Source organism: Megascapheus bottae, chromosome 3 (genome assembly GCF_031878675.1).
Source record: "Megascapheus bottae isolate mThoBot1 chromosome 3, mThoBot2.hap1, whole genome shotgun sequence".
NCBI lineage: Eukaryota > Metazoa > Chordata > Mammalia > Rodentia > Geomyidae > Megascapheus > Megascapheus bottae.
In genome coordinates, this window is record NC_143511.1 from 87797415 (window position 1) to 87815374 (window position 17960).

Here is a 17960-nt window from a genome sequence, read left to right on the forward strand (position 1 = left end):
AGCGATCACTGAGATGGTTTATTTTTCTCTCTCCATGGGGACATGGACACGGCAGCTTATTTGCCAAACTAATAAATATCAAGAACAATTGGGATTTCAAACACCATAAAGCATTTTAAACAGGGACTTTGTCTCAGGGACATTCTCTCAAATAAAGTTGTATTTTATGTAAATTGACCTTCTAAGTTATATATACATATATACATATATATATAACTTTTTATTTAGCAAATCCCCCATCATTTTACAGAGGAAAATAATGAAAAGAGGCCTAGAGTACATGAACCAGATTTATAAAACCCAAGGCAGGAAAGTCTTTGTTTTCAAATATGAGCATTTCTATGCAAATGGAAAAAACAAAACAAAACCTGATGGCTCATTTGTGGCTATAGTCTTGGCTCTGGAATGTTCTCAGAACTGGAGAATTTCTAAAGCAACTACCAAAGCATAAAGTAGATGCCAACCACTGGAAATGGGGAGACGACCATGGGGGATGGGGTGCGGGAGGCTGCAGGAACAGGTCAGGGAAGGAAACAGTATGCTTGCTGAGCAGAGGCCACTCCCGCTCCAGGTGGGAAGCAGGTCCCCAGGGGTACCTATAAACTAATGGGTCTGCCCATCACCAGACCTTGCCTCAGTGCCTCAGTGTCAGGCCAATGGAGTTCACTTTGCAGTTGAGGTCAGGAGGTACCCAGGTCAGGAGGTACCCAGGGTCTGGCTGTCACTTCCCATGCAGGAACTGAGGGACAGATGCCATTCTCTGCATTGGCCTTTCAGCTGAGGCAAGGCCTCCCGGCACCCTCCCTCGGGTGGTGGTGGGGTGGGTGGAGGTAGAAAAACACTGCCCCCAGGCCAAGTCTGATGATGAGGTGGCTTTGGGAACACTCAAAGGATGAGGAGCTAGAATGCCACACAAGGTTAGGGGGACTGCAGGAAGGGCCACCAAAGAGGGGGGCTCCTTCCAGCCCTGAACTGGAGGCTCCCTTGGGTCACAGGGAGAGCACTTGTGTGACCAAAGTGAGGGACTGGTGGACAGGGGCATGGGCCTGTTACCATTGTCTCATCACGCTAAGGGGGGTTCTAGCCACAGGTCTGCATTAGACACTGCCAGGCGTGGGGCTGGGGGAGCCAGAAAAGAGAGGAGACTTGTGGCGACCACAACACCGAGTAGCACTTTCTTCCTGGCAGTTACTGGGCCAAACTTGCGGGGGAAGCCCTCCCCTTCCTTCAGGCTCCCAAATTGTTCTCATCTCTGAAAACACTTAAAAAGCGAAACATCCGAGGGCTTTCACCCCACCTCATTTCTCGTACTCATTTATGTGATTAATTTAAGTTTCTTAAAATCTAACATCTTGAAACTCCAGCCCAGTTCCTGAGTAATTATTTATAAACAGTGTCATAAAAGGCTGCTTGACTGCCAAGAGTAATCAACTTCCCCCAACCGCTTCAAAGGAAATCAAAGAACCTTTCCATCCGCAAAGCCTTTTGAGGTTTAACTAGGAGCATGATTTAAAATTCACAAGAAAACCCTTAGGTATTGGGGCTCTAATACACAGCTTTCCTGGACAAACGTTTGATAAGAAACGAAATACACCATTATATCCACCACCGCCTGTTTTAATATTGCCCAGGGCCACTGTAAATGCTCACTTTGTACTAAATCTGCTTTTCTGGTGGGAAGGGGCTGCCAATGCTGGGCCGGACTGGCTCTGCTCCCCGTGTGCTAACAGGTGTGATGAGCTCTAAGCCTTCCCTTCTGCCACACCAGTGTGCCCACAGTTCACCAGGCGGCAGCAGGGCTGAGGTCCTGGCTCCAGATGATTAGAAGGAAGCCTGCCAATCTGATGAGTAGTCCAGGACACTGGAAATGCTTACTGGATCTTTCCAAGGCTTTGGAACTGTTCTAGATCCTAAGAGGCTTGGCTTGAATGGATTCCATGCTTCACCCTGCCACTGGAAAGGTCACAAAGGCAGCTGGCCCCCTTCCTCCCCCTCCTCCACCAGCTGTTGTTTGACTTGCCTGGAGTGGCTGGGGCAAGGGGAGAGAGGACCACCAGGTCTTCATCCTCTTTCATTAACTGGCTGGGAAGGAAACTGAAGATGTCCAAATAGCCAGAAATGCTGCCAGCCCAGAGCCTGGGCTGCGGGGAGAAGCTAACCTCCCCCCAACAAGGCTTACTGGATCCCCAGACTGCAGCTGGAAAGCATCCCTCTATTCAGAGACAGACAAGAGGCTGAGCTCAGCCAGGACCCATGACACAGAACGACGGGGAGGGCAGGATAAATGATGCGTGGAAGGCACTCTTTGGAAAGCCAGAAGCCCACTGAATGCGCAGGAGGAGGTAACACAGGGACCCACACAAAGGAAGAGGCTGTCTAGGAGTCAAAGGTTACACGGTGGTCAACCCAAATGACATTCAAACATCAAAACCTGGTGCAATGTGGTTGACAGTGTGATGTCAGTCTGTGGCCAGAGTGGCAGGAGATGAGATCTGTCTAGGTTCCATGTTTTCATGTCCAGGCTGGAGACCGAGGGAAGCCTGGAAGGTTGAGGGGTTTGACGCTCAAGAATGCAAAGCAGGGCACACACAGCCCCCAGGCAGGATATGCAATGAGCAGGAGAAATGACCAGTGTGGCTAATCACATCTCTCACAACATGTGTGTATGTGTATGTGCAAAGTGCACAACGCATGCGCAGTGCAGGCCAGTCCTAGGACTTGAACTCAGGGCCTCACACCCTTGTTTTGCTTTTTGCTCGAGGCTGGTGCGGTGCCACTTAAGTTATACCTTCACTTCTGGCTTTTGTGGGTTAACTGGAGGTAAAACAGTTTCCTGTCCAGGTTGGCTTCTAACTTCAGTCCTCAGATCTCAGCTTCCTGAGTAGGATAACAGGCATGAACCCATGCCCAGCTCACAACTTTCAATCCACAAGCAGAAAACTAACACGGCATCTCTCAAATCCCCGTGCAGCCCATACTCCGGCATCTAGGGAGATCCTGCCTCACTCTGCCAGCCATCTGACTGGACACCACACCTGTCCTGAGTGTGGTGTCACTGGGGCTCAGTTTGCAGATGTGGAAACAGGCCAAGAGACATGCAGAGCCTGGCTGTCACTTCCAGCCTCCGGAAGTCTGAAGGCCCTGGTTGGGGGTTTGGTGTCACCACTGGCCTGTGCCTGTCCCCCTCAGGTCTCCCATTGCTCTTACTGCCTTTTGGCTTTCCTTTCCTTTTCATTTTGCATGCACTTCATGTTATTGTTTGTGTGTGCATGTGATACTAGGGTTTGAACACAGGGCCTTGTACTTGATAGGTTTGCACTAGCACTTGAGTCATGCTCCCAACCCCTTTTCATTTATTTTTCAGGTAATTTCTCACTGTTTTGCCAGGAATTTTGTCTTGGACTTTAATCCTCCTGCTTACGTCTTGCCCAGCATGACCACCATACCCAACCATTAGATGACCTGGTGGGATGGGAAGAAGGTGTCTTAATAACTTTTTTTCCAGGGTAGGCTTGAACCATGATGCTCCCAATCCTAGCTCCTGAGTGGTTTGGTTATAGGCATAAACCACTAGCACTGGCTTTTCTACCTTTTTTCTTTTTTCTTGAAGTTCCTAGGTACTGTCCTTGAGTTTCTTTGTGCTCTAGGCTAATACTCTATCCCTTGAGCCACTGCACCACTTCTGGCTTTTTCTGAGTAGTTTGCTAGCATCTCACAGACTTTTCTGCCTGGGCTGGCTTCAAACCATGATCCTCAAAATTCATCCTCCTGAGTAGCTAGGATTACAAGCATACGCCAACAGCACCCAGTTACATTTTGTTTTGTTTTTGCCAGTCCTGGGGCTTGAACTCAGGGCCTGAGCCCTGTCTTTGGGCTTTCCACAAGGCCCAGTGCTCTACCACTTGAGCCACAGCACCACTTCCATCTTTTCTATGTATGTGGTACTCAGGAATCCAACCTGGGTCTAGGCGCATGCTAGGCAAGCATTGTACCATTAGGCCCAACTCCTGGCCCCTACATTTTTTCTTTTTTGGCCAGTCCTGGGCTTGGGCTTAGGGCCTGAGCACTGTCCTTGGACTTTCTCAAGGCTAGCACTCTACCACTTGAACCTCAGCACCACTTCTGGCTTTTTGCTACGTATGTGGTACCAAGGAATTGCACCCGGGTCTTCGTGCATGCTAGGCAAGCACTGTACCACTAAGGTCAAACTCCCGGCCCTACATTTTTAATTTAAATGACTTGACATTGGTTTTCTCCCTAGGCCATATGACCCCACAAAAGGGCATCTCAGGCTTACATCCATCCCTTGAAGTCACAGAGGTACTCCCTCCCCTGGCATGCTGATAGCTTAAAGCAGCCAGGACTCCAATGGAGAAACACTGAACTGTCAAGACACCAGCTCCCCTGGACATCTCACCCAGGACAGAAATGGCTATCTATTTGGCAAGACATGGACATGGGGTGCAGTAAGGGACCCTGCTTGTTGAGCGCCTTGCTCTCTCCTCCTACCTGCTCTGGCTGTGTGTGTGGCTGCTCTGCTCTCATGCTGGGGTTTGGGAGCTCTGGAACTCATTAGCAGGCACTGCTAATGAGAGCATCAGAAAAGCCCAAGTGCTCACCTGTCTAGGTATACCAGAAACCCATCTTCAGTGATCAGAGAGCTTAAACCCAACAGGCGACATCAGCGAGGGCAGGCGGAAGCATTAATAATTGATTCTGTGGGCTATTCTGAGGTTTGCATTTCAATAACTTGGCAAGAGAATTTTTAGTAGTGAGGCTCCAAAAGAAATGGAAAGCTTTTTCCAATTAACTACCCCAAGTTGTCAAAGCCCTACCCTATTTTCACCTTCCTTCCAACACGGGTGGAGCCCAGGGTGGGGCCTCCTGGGAGAGGAGGAGAGGAGGGGACAGCAGGGCACATCAGGCACTCACCGTGGTCATTGTCCCGAAGCAAGTGCTGGATCATGAACTGGATGGGGTCCTCGGGCTGGTGGATCAGCAGCTGCTCCAGCATGGCCTGTGGGCACAGGGCAGACACTCAGGGGGTTAACATCTGCAGGGCCCCTGGTTGCCATGGATACTAGCTAAGCACTGGCTTTCTCCATTATACCCCCCCCCATGTGCCTTCATGCTTGCATCAGGGGACCTGGCCCCTGCTCTTGCTGATACCTGCTGAGGTTCCTGTGAGCAGAGGCATGAGGGAGCTTGAGTGGGTGCTGCTAGGAAGGGATGTGGAGGGAGGCAGAGCTGGAGGGACCATGGCCTTGGTGCAGAGCAGAAAATCCACGACCCTCACCTGGCTCCAGCTGTTCTGCCTATAGAAGTCTTCTGTCCACTCTCCTGCACTGCTCTCTCCTCAGCCTGAACGTTTATTATTATTGTTGTTGTTGTTATTAGCGCCGGTACTGAGGTTTGAACTCAGGGCCTTGAAGTCTCCTTTGGCTCTACCACTTGCACCATACCTCCACTTCCAGATGTGGAGCTGGGGCTGGTTCTGAACTGGGATCCTCAGATCTCAGCCTCTTGAGGAGCTAAGATTAGACATGAGCCTCAGGCACCCAGCAGCTCTTCCTCATGGTTTTTCCTAGCTGAATTCTCCTGGGTGCTCGGATCTCATGGAATTAGGCCTTCCTGACCGTATGTGCCCAGAATGTGTCCATTTGTCCTGTGCTCCCATTCCCCTTGTCCCTGCTCACTCCAGCAAACAGGCCACAGGTTCTGTGTAACCGGGTCTTCAGGCAGTACACTGGAGGTCCACAGCCCGAATATTTGCTGTAGAACATGGCCATCACTGGTACCAGCGGCTACGGAGCACTGGTGCTCACACCCGTGATCCCAGCTACTCAGGATCATGGTGCAAAGCCATCTTGGACAGAAAAGTCGGTAAGACTCTTATCTTCAATTTACCAACAGAAAACTGCAAGTGGAGCTATGGCTTAATGTGCTACCCCTGCGAAAAAAGGCTCAAGGACAGCACCCAGGCCCTGAGTTCAAGTCCAATAACCAATTAAAAACAAACACATCACAGAGTTCTGGGATTCTCTGGCCACATACTCCTATTGAACAAGCAAACCAAGGGAAAACAGCTCCCAGAGCTATAGAACAAATGGCACAAAAAATGAACTGAGTCGCTGGGGCAAGTAGAGAGCATGGCATAGTAAGAAAAAGAACTGAACTGTGAGAAGTCCTGGCTCTCTCCTGTCCCAGTAAGCTCCTTCCCCCATCTGTTCAATGGCCAGGCTGGAGCCAATCTATATACATGAGTGATGTACGTGAAGATTTGAGACAGCTTGCTTAGATTCAGTGGTTGCACATGTATCAGAAAAATAAATACATCGAATCTTAAATGACATTGATTAGGATAAGGGGGAACATAAAATAAGTTGCTTTCAGGGAAAGACTAAGTTAAAACGGGAAGTACAGTAGCAATTATGAATCTATCAGAACTGATCAAGTTTCATAGGCCCATACACACAATCAACACACACACACAGACACACACACACAGAGTGCAGATGAAAACAGATGAAATCCAAATGAGTGAAGCCTGTAGTCTTAATAGTATTGCACCCGTGCAGATATCATTGCCAAGGGAACTGGGGTATCTCAAAACTCCACATTACTGTAACTTTGAGTTTAAATCATCTGAAAAGAAATGTTACAAAAAAAGTGCCTAAACCATGGAAAGAACACCCAAATGATGAATTGTAAACATGGAACTAAAAGGTTTCTCAGGCACCTGTTGAAACCAATCAATCACACCTGAAGACATTCTGGTGACTATATCCCCAGCAACTCTCCAATTGACCAACTCCTATCCCTCAACTTTTTTTTTTTTTTTTTTTTTTTTTTTTTTTGCCAGTTCTGGGCTTGAGCTCAGGGCCTGAGCACTGTCCTTGGACTTTCTCAAGGCTAGAGCTCTACCACTTGAGCCTCAGCACCACTTCCGGCTTTTTTTTTTCTATGTATGTGGTACAGAGGAATCGAACCCAGGTCTTCGTGCATGCTAGGCAAGCACTTTAACCACTAGGCCAAACTCCCGGCCCCTCCCTCAACTTTTAACAGCTATTTGTGTGTGTGTGTGTGTGAGCACACTCAATACTAAGGTTTAAACTCAGGACCTAGGTGCTGTCCCTTAACTTTTTAACTCAAAGCTAGCACTCTACCAGTTGAGCCTCACCTCCACTTTGGGATTTTTGCTAGTTAATAGGAGATAAGAGTCTCACAGACATTCCTTCTCCAGGCTGGCTTCCAACTGTGGTCCTCAGATCTCGACCTCCTGAAATACCTGCACCCAGCTTTTTAGCTATTTTCTGATCAGACTCCTCTTTGCCTAGACAATGGACACTTTCTAAGGGAAGCCTGTTGGGTGGCCACCCGGGTTTCTTAACCGAGGCTGGCTCTCAAGTGCATGGGTCAGGGGAGCTGCCTCTGGGGAGGGGGTGGACCCCAAGCAGCACACGAACGCTGCTGGCAAACGGAGCTTCAGCCACCCTTTGGCCCTCACAGCCCAGCCTCTAAAAGCCTTTGGTTCAAGGAGGCCACGGGCAGGGGTGGGGGCTGTGCCTGCGGCCTCGGGACCGGCTGGGAAAGGGGTGGGCGGCGCCGTGGCTGTCAGCTACCTCGGGGGGGCGCGGCACCCCAAGGTCCCCCAGAAGACCTCCTCCTGCGAGCGCCATCTCACAGGAGCCCGGGCTGAGCCCCGCAGGTCAGCTCGAGGCCCGCAGCAAGGGGCTTCGCCGCGCGCCCCGACGCCGCCACAGAGCCTTGGGTCACCTGCATCAGCTCGAAGATGTGGTTATCCTCCCCGTACTTGGGCATTTCAGGGGGGATGCGGTGCGGGGCAGTGGTCGCGTCCATGTCGCCCGCAGAGCCGCTTCCTAGTAACCGCGTCGCTAGCGCGCGCGCCTGACGTCATCGGTGCGAGGCCCCGCCCCCTCGCGAGCAGTCCCGCCCGCTCGAGGCCCCGCCCCTCGAGCAGCCCCGCCCCGTCGAGGCCCCGCCCCTCTCCTCGAGCAGCCCCGCCCCTCTCTAGGCCCCTCCCCTCGAGCAGCCCCGCCCCTCTCCTCCCTCGGCCCCGCCCCCTCGCGCGGACTCTGGGCCTGGTTCTCTCCCACCCAGCCTCGCGCTTCCCCGTGTGCCTCCCAGCGGGGGCCCCGCGGGGCGCTTTCGCTGGGTCACAGGTGTCGTCGAAGGGGCCCCTCTGTGGGGACCCCCGGCTTCGGGTGCTGTAGCCGTGCCTGGTCGGTGCCTGCACCCTGGCCAGCCCAGGATCTGCCTCCTGAGCCTCGGCTTCCCCGTCTGGAGCAGCGGCGGGGCGGGCGTTTGCGGAGGAAGCGGCGGCGGGAGCCCGGGAAGCCGGCCGCGGCCCCCCACCCCACCCCACCCCACCCCACCCCACCGCACCCCGGCGTCCCGGGCAGGGCAGCGCGGCCACGTGACCCGATCACTATGGCACCGGAGTCACAATCAGGCCCGAGCGGCTGCGTCTCCGGCCCCCACCCACCCACGTCCGCCCTTGGAGCCCTGGGCAGGGCCCCCCGCCCTCCGGGGCCACTCACCCACGGAGCCACGGCAGTCCCCGGGCGCTCTGTGAGGCCAGGGCCAGTCCGCGATCAGCAAGGGTAACCCGGGGCGGGAAGCCGGAGTGGGGTGGGGGCCGGAGCCCGGGGTGGAGGGGAGCCTGCGGGGCGGGGCGGGGTGGGGGGCCCGGAGCCCGGGGCGGAAAGCCGGGGTGGGGGGCCGGAGCCCGGGGTGCAGGGGAGCCTGCGGGGCGGGGCGGGGCGGGGTGGGGTGGGGGGCCCGGAGCCCGGGGCGGGAAGCCGGGGTGGAGTGGGGGGGAGCCGGCGGGGCGGGACGGGCGGGGGGCCGGAGCCCGCGGGGGGGGGGGTCGGGGGCGCCCTCAGGAGGGAGCTGCAGGCCCGCTTCTCCGCGCTGCCCACTTTCGCGTGTGTGTGTGTGTGTGTGTGTGTGTGTGTGTGTGTGTGTGTGTGTACTAGTGAGGAAGGCCACGCTGATGGCCCACGTTTTGAAGTCGTGGCTTCTCTGAGCGGCTGTGCGGACTTAGCACCCGTGACTCGGTCCCCGTGACTGGTCCACCCGCGTGCAGTGGATCGCCGCGCTAGGCGGGAGCAGCTGGCGTGGGGAAAGCACGCGGTACCATCGGGCCTTGTGTTCCTACTTGACGCAAGGAAGTGGAGAACAAGTGGGCAGGCTGGGTCTGCTTTCCCCACCGCCGCCCTCCCCAAGTCAGCGCGAGAGCCTGGTACTCATGCCTGTAACCCCCGCTTCTGGGGGCTGGGATCTGAGGTTCAAACCCAGAAACAGAGCTGTAACTCCAGTGGTGGAGCACTGGCCTCGAGTGAAAAACGCTAATGGACAGCATTCAGGCCTCGAGTTCAGCCCCAGTTCTGGCATAAAACAACAACAAACCCAACAGGTACCTTGAAGAGCCTCAAATCCCAACTTCCTCATTTTACAGATTTAAAAAGTGAGGCCCCCAAAGAGGAAAATCTTGCCCAGGGCCACCTGATAAATCAGAGGCAGAGCCAGGACTAGAACTAGACACCCTGACTACAGCCTGGAGACACCGCCAATAAAAAGCCAACAAGGCCGCCTCTGGTCCCCAGAGTGCATTCTCAAAGCCCACACATCTTGCCAGGCTTGTCAAACCCAACTGCAAAGACAGCTGGGAAGAAAAGGCAACTGCCTTTTCCAGGACAAAGAACACAACCAAGCCTACAATTTGCAGTGGAGAGGGGCGGTCTGCTTCCTGGGCATTTCTGAAATGACTTGCCTTTCTCCTCATTTATTTTAAGCCCTAGGCACTTTTCATACCAGGATTTAATCTTCTTGAGCAGCATGGAAAAATACAAATCAATTAAAGTCTAAAACCTATGGGTAATCAATCACCTTTCCCTCCCCTCCCAAGAAGTTCTGTACCTTGAATGTTTCATCCACACTAATTTGGATGCTGAGACTCCGTTCAAGGGACAATCACTTTGGATAGCTTATTACAGCTCTTCTCATGACATTCTTGGTGTGCATGTCACAAGTTGCTAGGATCAAGAACTGAATTAGATTTGCTCTCAGGGGGTCTTGGGGCCACCAGTCAAGGGAGCATTGTTGGCTGTGGAGAACTTGGCAGTCCCAGGGTGTCAGAGAGCTGGACACACAAAAGATAACCCTCACCCCGAAGTATAGTTGTGGTAGAGCACTAAGCTTGAGTAAAAATGCTCAGGGACAGTGCTCTGGGCTCAGCCCTGGGACCGGTGCAAGTGTATACACACACACAATGTTTGCAGTCCTTGCTTTGAAATGCAGAGAAAGAAAAGGCGTAGTAGTGAGAGTTGAAGCACAGCCCAGGATATACTTGGTGAACCCTAGAAACAGGCAACTTTCCAGGTCCTTGGTATTTTCTTCATGTCCTCTATCCAGCCATGGTTGGTCAATCTGTTGTCTGGAATGTTTGTTCAAGAACAGAGGGAGGGAAGGAAGGACCCACGGGAAAACCAGGCAGAGATGATAAGTCCAAGCTTACCTGTTTTTTAGCCCTGATTTTTATTTTTATTTTATTTTTAGTTATGTGTGTGTGTGTGTGTCTACGTTTGTTTGCTGGTACTGATGCTTGAACTTGGGTCTTGAGTGCTGTCCCTTAGCTTTCTCACTCAAGGCTAGCACTTTACCACTTGAGCCACAGCCCTACTTCCAGCATTTGGGTGGTTAATTAGAGATAGGAGTCACATAGACTTTGTTGCCATGTTTGGCTTTGAACCTTGATCCTCACATCTCAACCCCCCCCCCCCCCCCCCCCCCCCCCCCCCCCCCCGAGTAGCTAGGATTACAGGCAGAAGCCACCAGTGCTAGGCTCTTCTGCTATTTAAGCTTGGCTTTTTCTCTCCCCTCCTATAGCAACTAGTGTTTCCCTGGGGGTGCACAGGGCACCTGTTACAATGGCAGGCCCTCTGTCACCTGCAGTTTAGTCTCAGTAGGCCTGAGGACTCCCATGAGGCTCCCCCCCCCCATTCTGGGCTCCAGGGTCCCTGCCTTCCCCTTGTTTCTCATATCATGCTCCCCAAGGCTCAGGTGAGCTGTTTTCCACCATGTTAGGACACTGAGGCTGGGAGACAACAAAAAGGGGTGGAGCTAGGATCTGAACCCAGATGACCTTAGGGCCACCTTATCTGCTGCCAACCATAGCATGGAGCCCAATGGGTAAGGGCCAGGCTAACAGCACACTCCCCTCTCCCTGGAAATCACCTCTTGCCACTCTGACTTCAAACTAGGCATAAGGGGCCCTAGAGTTTTGATAATCAAGACATGCTTTAATACAATATTTTCTAAGTTAAGACACTAATGACCCACCCCATTTGAATATGAAAAATTTGGGGCCAGGCTCAGTTGCTCAAGTCTGTAATCCTAGCTACTTCCGAACTGTGGTTCAAGGTCGGCATAAAAATTCACAACAGGACTGGGAGTTTGGCCTAGTGGTAGAGTGCTTGCCCAGCATGCACTGGGTATGATTCCTCAGTACCACATATATAGAAAAAGCTGGAAACGGTACTGTGGCTCAAGTGGTAGAGCACTAGCCTTGAGAAAGCACAAGGACAGTGCTCAGGCCCTGAGTTCAAGTACCAGGACTGGCAAGAAAACAAAAAATACAATTCACAAGTGTCCATCTCAGTGTCCAATGGCAGAGCACTGATACACACTTGTCATCCCCAGTGACCAGGTAACAAGACTGCAGCCTTTGGCCATCCTAGACATACAGTGAGATGCTGCCTTGGGGGAAAAAAAAAGACAAAAATTTAAAAAGCTGGGATTTGAGAGTTCCTGCCTCACAAGCAAAGGTCCTCTGTACTGGGAGGAGGGGGAAATATATATGTACACACATCACACACGCATTTGTGTATATATATATATGATTACTATTACTGATTTTATTTTCCAAAGCACTAAATCAGTCCTTTCTTTAAAATTATGTATTCTTTGTGAACTTTTGGCCTTAAACTGTTTTTACTAAAATGTTTCTCTCGGGAATGTGATGAGTTTTAGGCAGTACAGGAGTAAAATTTTGCACCGAGTTTGGTACTCCCTCCCCACCCCCTGCTAAGCCTGACTTTATGGGAGACACAGCAGTAAATCACTGTGCCCAAGTGAGCCATTTCTGCCTTTTGGGGAGGAGACCAAGGCTATGACAGGCATTCCGCAGATGGGGCCATGGCCCTACTTCCCCTCTCTCTGCCCCCTTTAGGGATGGGAGGCTCTGGCCCTGGCCTGCCTCCAGGGAGATGAAGCTGCTCCATCTGTTGGCAGATGTGGCACACACTCCTTTAAATTTGCTCCACTTGGGCCTCCTCCCAGTGGTGTCCAGGTTTTGATTCATCCAGCTGTCATTTCTGTAGAAACCATTTTCTGGTCTATCCTATTTCTTCTGCTTCAGCCCCAAGATGCTGAGGGAAACAACAGAAAGAATCGCCTCGGCAGCCTGTCCTCAGGCCTGGAAGCCTGGACTGTGCCTTCCTGGCCCAGCGTCCTGTGTGGTCCTCTCCACTTCCATAGTCTGGCTTGGGGCCCACTTTGGCATCACCACCTCTAACCCTGACTCATGGTGATGCGAGGGGCGGTGGGGGGAAGGGTTGGTAAAACCACGAGGAAGCCAAAAGGCCGTGAGGGACTGTGCATTGTGTGTGGATGTGAACGTGTTTGCAGACAGACAGTGAAGGCCAGTGGCACCATCCAGCACTCGGGAACGGAGTCACATTTCATGATAGGCTGCCTCCTTGACAGGAGAAGGGACAGACAGAGGCAGGCTTTGCTCGTTCCTTCCTTGTGCAGCCGGTTTCATGCATGGGTGTGAGGCTTCCCGGCTCTTCTCCCCTAGATTGTTCCTGCCTTTGGCCGACCCCAGGGATGACCATGAATGAGGTCAAGGAGTCCCTCCGCAACACTGAACAGAGGAACAAGCTCTTCCAGCAGCAGCAGTTCACGTTCATCGCAGCTCTGGAGCACTGTCGGGAGAACGCCCACGACAAGATCCGGCCCATTGCCAGCATTGAGCAGGTGGTGCCCCGGCGAGGGCATGAACGAGCAGGCCACGGGGGCCTCCCCCAGCCCAGCTCCCCACTCCCAGGTCAAACAGCAGCGCCCCAGGTCTCAGATCCGAACGAATGGACCAAAACCCTCATTCCATCCCCTGCCCGATCTGAGAGTGACTAACCAGAGTTTAAAATGGGCATGTAAGACTTACTGGCCAGGCTTAAAACTCAGCCTGGTCACTATCCCTCTACTATTTGAGCCGCAGCTCTACTTCTGGCTCTTGACTGGTTAACTGGAAGTAAGAAACAGACTTTTCTGCCTGGTGTGGGGGGTTATACTGTGACCCTCAGAGCTCAGCCTCCTGAGTGGTTAGAAGTACAGGTATGAGCACCTGTTGGCTGCTTAGCAGCATCTTCCCCACCTGCTAATGTTTGCACGATTTCCCTCTCATTGTTAACTTGAATGATGAGCAGAGAAGGAATGCCAAAGAACCTTCTACCCATTGTCACACTGAGCTCACTGGCCCCTGTAGGTGTCCTTCAAGTATTTGAAAAGCAAATGTCCCAAAAGGTCGACCTTCTAAGAGTGCAAGGCAGGTTTGAAAACTACGAAAGTAGCCTGACCTTGTGTTCTTACTCTCCATCTTTAGTATTGGTTCTTCCCTGACCTGTCCTGACCCAGGGGTGTCCAGAGGCCTCCTGCTCACTCAGGAGCTCAGGGATACAGCTGCTGTGTACATACGTTGTCGGTTCCCCCACTGCTTATGCCACCCTCAGCCACAGAAACCCCAGACTGAGAAGAGTAGGGTGTTGGAGGAAGTAAAGGCTATAACCCCCTCATCACATGGTAACGTAGTGCTTTGAAATGAATAGTTCAACCTAGTGGCCAGATCCAGCATCAGGTCAGGCCTCCCACCCTGGCCTGGGAAGTCCAGGTCAGTGGAGAAAGATCCTGACCCAGGAAGAATCCCCACCCCTACTCCATCAAGGAGTAGAGAACCGGGTGTGATGGTTCACACCTGTAGTCCTAACTACTCGAGAGGATGAGATCTGAGGATCATGGTTTAAAGCCATCCTGGGCACTAAAAAGTTTGTGAGAATCTTCTCTCCAAGTAACCACCAAAAAACCAGAAGTGGTGCTGTGGCTCAAAGGATAGGGCAGTAGCCTTGAACTGAAGAGCTCAGGGACAATGCCCAGGCCCAGAGTTCAAGTCCCATGACAGGTCAAAAAGAAAAAAAGAAAGAAAAGAAAAGGAGTTGAGGTCAAGCACTGTGGCTCACAGCTGTAATCCTAGCTACTCAGGAGGTTGAGATCTGAGGATCCTGGGTCAAAGCCAGCCCAAGAGAAAAGCCCATGAGATTTATCTTTAGTTAACATCCCCCCACCCCATACATACACACAAAGCTGGAAGTAAAGCTGTATCTCAAGTAGTATAATGCTAGTCTTGAGCATAAAAGTATCCATGCCCTGAGTTTAAGCCGCAGGACCAGCATAAAAAAGAAAAAAAAAGATTCTAATGGCTTATGCTTGTTTTTTTTTTTTTTTTTTTTTTGCCAGTCCTGGGCTTGAGCTCAGGGCCTGAGCACTGTCCTTGGACTTTCTCAAGGCTAGAGCTCTACCACTTGAGCCTCAGCACCACTTCCGGCTTTTTTTTTTTTTTTGCCAGTCCTGGGCTTGAGCTCAGGGCCTGAGCCCTGTCCTTGGACTTTCTCAAGGCTAGCACTCTACCACTTGAGCCTCAGCACCATTTCCGGCTTTTGTCTATGTATGTGGTACCAAGGAATCGAACCCGGGTCTTCATGCATGCTAGGCAAGCACTTTAACCACTAGGCCAAACTCCCGGCCCTGGCTTATGCTTGTTATTCCTAGCTACACAGGAGGCTGAGATCTGAGGATTGTGTTTTGAAACCAGTCTGTGAGACCCTTATCTCCAATAAACTACCAAAAAGTCAGAGGTGGAGATGTGACTCAAGTGGGAGAGATCTTGCCTTGAGCACAAAAAGTCAGAAACAACACCCAGGCACTGAGTTCAAGTCCCAAGATTGGCACAGAAAAAGAAAAGTAGAAAAATGGATCAGAGAATCAGTAATCTGTGTCGTGCATAACTTTTTTATTTTTTTGCCAGTCCTGGGGCGTAGGTCCTGGGCACTGTCTTTGGGCTTTTTCACGGCTAGCACTCTGCCACTTGAGCTACAGCACCACTTCCTGCTTTTTCTGTGTATGTGTTACCAAGGAATCAAACCCAGGACTTTGCATATGCTAGGCGAGCACTCTATCACCAGACTATGTTCCTGACCCTTGCATAACATTTTTAAAGAAAGGTTTCTTCCTAAACATTCACATTGGGATTTTTAAAGTTTTATTTGTAGTACTTAATTAAGCTCCTAATCCTCTTGGAGTTGATTTTTCAATGTGGATGGAGAAGCCACATTTTTTTCTCATATGGATAATCTTTCTCTACCACGTAAACATAGCACAATTTGACAAAAGAATTCTCAGGGGCCAGGAGTTTGGCCTAGTGGTAGGTAGAATGCTTGCCTAGCATGCAAAAGACCCGGATTCGACTCTTGGTACCACATACATAGAAAAAAGCCGGATATGGTGCTGTGGCTCTAGTGGTAGAGCTCAAGCATTGAGAAAACCCAAGGACAGTGTGCAGGCCCTGAGCTCAAACACACACATGCCTGGGGTTCAGGCCTACAATCCTATTAAGGAAGCTGACATATGAGGATCTCAGGTTTGAAGGCAGCCTGGAGTAGCAAAAAGCCAGAAGTGGAGCTGTGGCTCAAGTGGTAGAGCACTAGCCTTGAGCAAAAAGCCAAGTGAGAGCACAAGGCCCTGAGTTTGTGTCCATCCTAGCGTGTGTGCATGCAGGTGTGGAAAACATTCTGCTTGGAGTCTAGAACACATGATGATGATAACTGTTGGTCCTAATCCGTATGCTGACCCTGGGGAGCTGGGAGGGGAAGGAGTGGCATTCCCTAGGGGCTGACAGCTCGGCTCACAGCATGCTGGCCTTGGCAGGTACAGAGCTACATGGACCATTACTGCAATAACTCCACAGACCGGCGGGTGCTGCTCATGTTTCTAGACATCTGCTCTGACCTGAACAAGCTCTGCCAGCGCTTCGAGGTCCTGCACTCAGGCACCCCAGTCACCAACAACCTCCTCGAGAAATGTAAAACCCTGGTTAGCCAGAGCAACGACTTGAGCAGCCTCAGAGCAAAGTAAGTCCCTTCCGGTCCTGGCAGCAAGGCATCCATGACAGAGGTGCTGGGAGATTCTGAGTGGGTTCTCTTTCTTGTTGCTGGGGAACATGCCTGCTGTCCAGACCTCCCTAGTTCCTAGTAACCTACAGGAATGCCTGATTAAAACCAGGTCATGAGCCAGGCTGAGTGGCTCAGGAGGCTGAGTTCAGAGGAATCATGGTTTGATTCCTAGTAGGAAAGTCCTTGAGTCTCTTATCTCCAACTAAGGACCAAAAAAGCTAAAAGTGGAGCTGTGGTCCAAGTGGTAGAACGTATTAGCCTTGAGAGGAAAAAAAAAAAAAAGTTTGGAACAGTGCGCAGGCCCAGAACATCCACATCCCCCTTCCCCATCCCCACAAAGGCTATGGTGCAGGTGTATACAGCACCTCCTTAGACACTTGGGTCCAGGCCCAGTGAGAAGGGAAGCATGCATACATGGTGCAGTGGTACAGTGTGCCTGAGTCTCAGGGAGGCCGTGTGCGTGACACATACTTTGAAAAGAAGGCAGCACGTTCTCAGCTCCTAGTCAGTCCAGGCTCCTGCAAGCCACGGGGTCAATGACTTCCACACACACCTGGGGTCCTTAGCCCCCACCTGTGGGGACAGAGTCCAGTTCAAAGACCCGATGGGGTGACTGCTGTGTGCAGGCTGGCAGCTGCTGCCCCCACTGCAAGTCTACCCTTGCCCTCCCATCCTGTAGGTACCCGCACGACGTGGTGAACCACCTCAGCTGTGATGAGGCCAGGAACCACTATGGAGGTGTGGTCAGCCTCATCCCAATAATCCTGGACCTGATGAAAGAATGGATCGCCCACTCAGAGAAGCTGCCCCGCAAAGTGCTGCAGCACGTGAGTGCGACCCCATCTCACCAGGAAACCGCAGTGGGAGCCACTCCGTCTGCCCAGCCTGCCCAGCCTGCCCGGACCACAGACACCCAGTTAAGCAAACAAGAGAAACAGGAGTGTAGGCAACTAGCAAAAGACAGCGTCCAACCTAGGGGGAAAAATAAAGGACATTCAAAGCCCCCCTGGAGGCCTCCTGGTGGAAAACACTAACTCAAAGCCAGGGGCCTGCTCTACCAGTCAAGTAACTTGGTTGATCCATTCTCACTGGCACTCAGTCCACGCTATGAACCCTGAAGGGAGGATAATACATTGTTGAGAATTTCCTGCTTTCACTTCTAACTTTTCTGTAAGCTCTGAACTGGCTGGCTAGTGTCCCCAACTTGATGAACTGCCCAGACAGAACCTTGGCAGAGGGTGTCTCCGAGGAAGGGCCCTGTGCAGATATCCAGGTCCTGCTTGCACCAAGGCCCTCCACTCAATGTGTTCAGTTCTTTGGACCAAAGCGAAGGGATGAGTCTCTTTGGGAGATGGAGACCATGGAAGAAGCTAGGATTCCATCATGTGGCTCAGGCCTGGTTTCCACGTAGAGGATCAAACACTGTAAAATATGTCATTGACTTCTACACTGGCCAGAAGTAAGGTCTGACTCTTGGTTTTTCCCTTCACAGGGGACGACTTAGCTTGTATACTGTTGCTTCTTCGGGGGTAGTCAAGAATAAAAATGTTTTACCATCTCTCTGCCTGCCTGCCTTGGTCTCCTGAGCTTTACCCCTGAGAGAAAAGCAGAGGGCCCCTGGCTATGCCAGGCACCAGTGACTCATGCCTGTGA

The 17960-nt window shown here is 51.8% G+C and overlaps 2 protein-coding genes across 9 annotated transcripts in view; one reads left to right on the forward strand and one right to left on the reverse strand.

Annotated features, from left to right (window-relative positions):
* Ak8 (adenylate kinase 8) overlaps positions 1-7896 on the reverse strand; it is a 97402-nt gene extending 89506 nt beyond the window's left edge. For 2 of the 6 annotated variants that reach the window (XM_090330865.1, XM_090330871.1), the window contains exons 1-2: positions 5697-6487; positions 4933-5017 (exon numbers count right to left, since the gene is read on the reverse strand). In XM_090330865.1, coding sequence (XP_090186991.1) covers positions 4933-5017; positions 5697-5789 — 178 coding nt within the window. In that variant the 5' untranslated portion in view covers positions 5790-6487. The other 4 variants (XM_090330866.1, XM_090330868.1, XM_090330870.1 and 1 more) reach the window with 4 other exon arrangements.
* Positions 7897-8486: 590 nt separating this feature from the next.
* On the forward strand, positions 8487-17865 carry Spaca9 (sperm acrosome associated 9). 3 transcript variants are annotated; one of them, XM_090330874.1, is made up of 5 exons: positions 8489-8624; positions 12884-13062; positions 16063-16265; positions 16987-17134; positions 17800-17865. In XM_090330874.1, exons 2-5 carry the CDS (start codon positions 12913-12915, stop codon positions 17809-17811), a joined length of 513 nt encoding a protein of 170 aa, XP_090187000.1. In that variant the 5' UTR covers positions 8489-8624; positions 12884-12912; the 3' UTR covers positions 17812-17865. The 3 variants fall into 3 exon arrangements, with proteins under 3 accessions (XP_090186998.1, XP_090187000.1, XP_090186999.1); XM_090330872.1 differs by having other exon boundaries at positions 8487-8624; positions 16987-17865; XM_090330873.1 differs by lacking the exon at positions 8489-8624 and having other exon boundaries at positions 13051-13132; positions 16987-17865.
* The last annotated feature ends 95 nt before the right edge of the window (positions 17866-17960 follow it).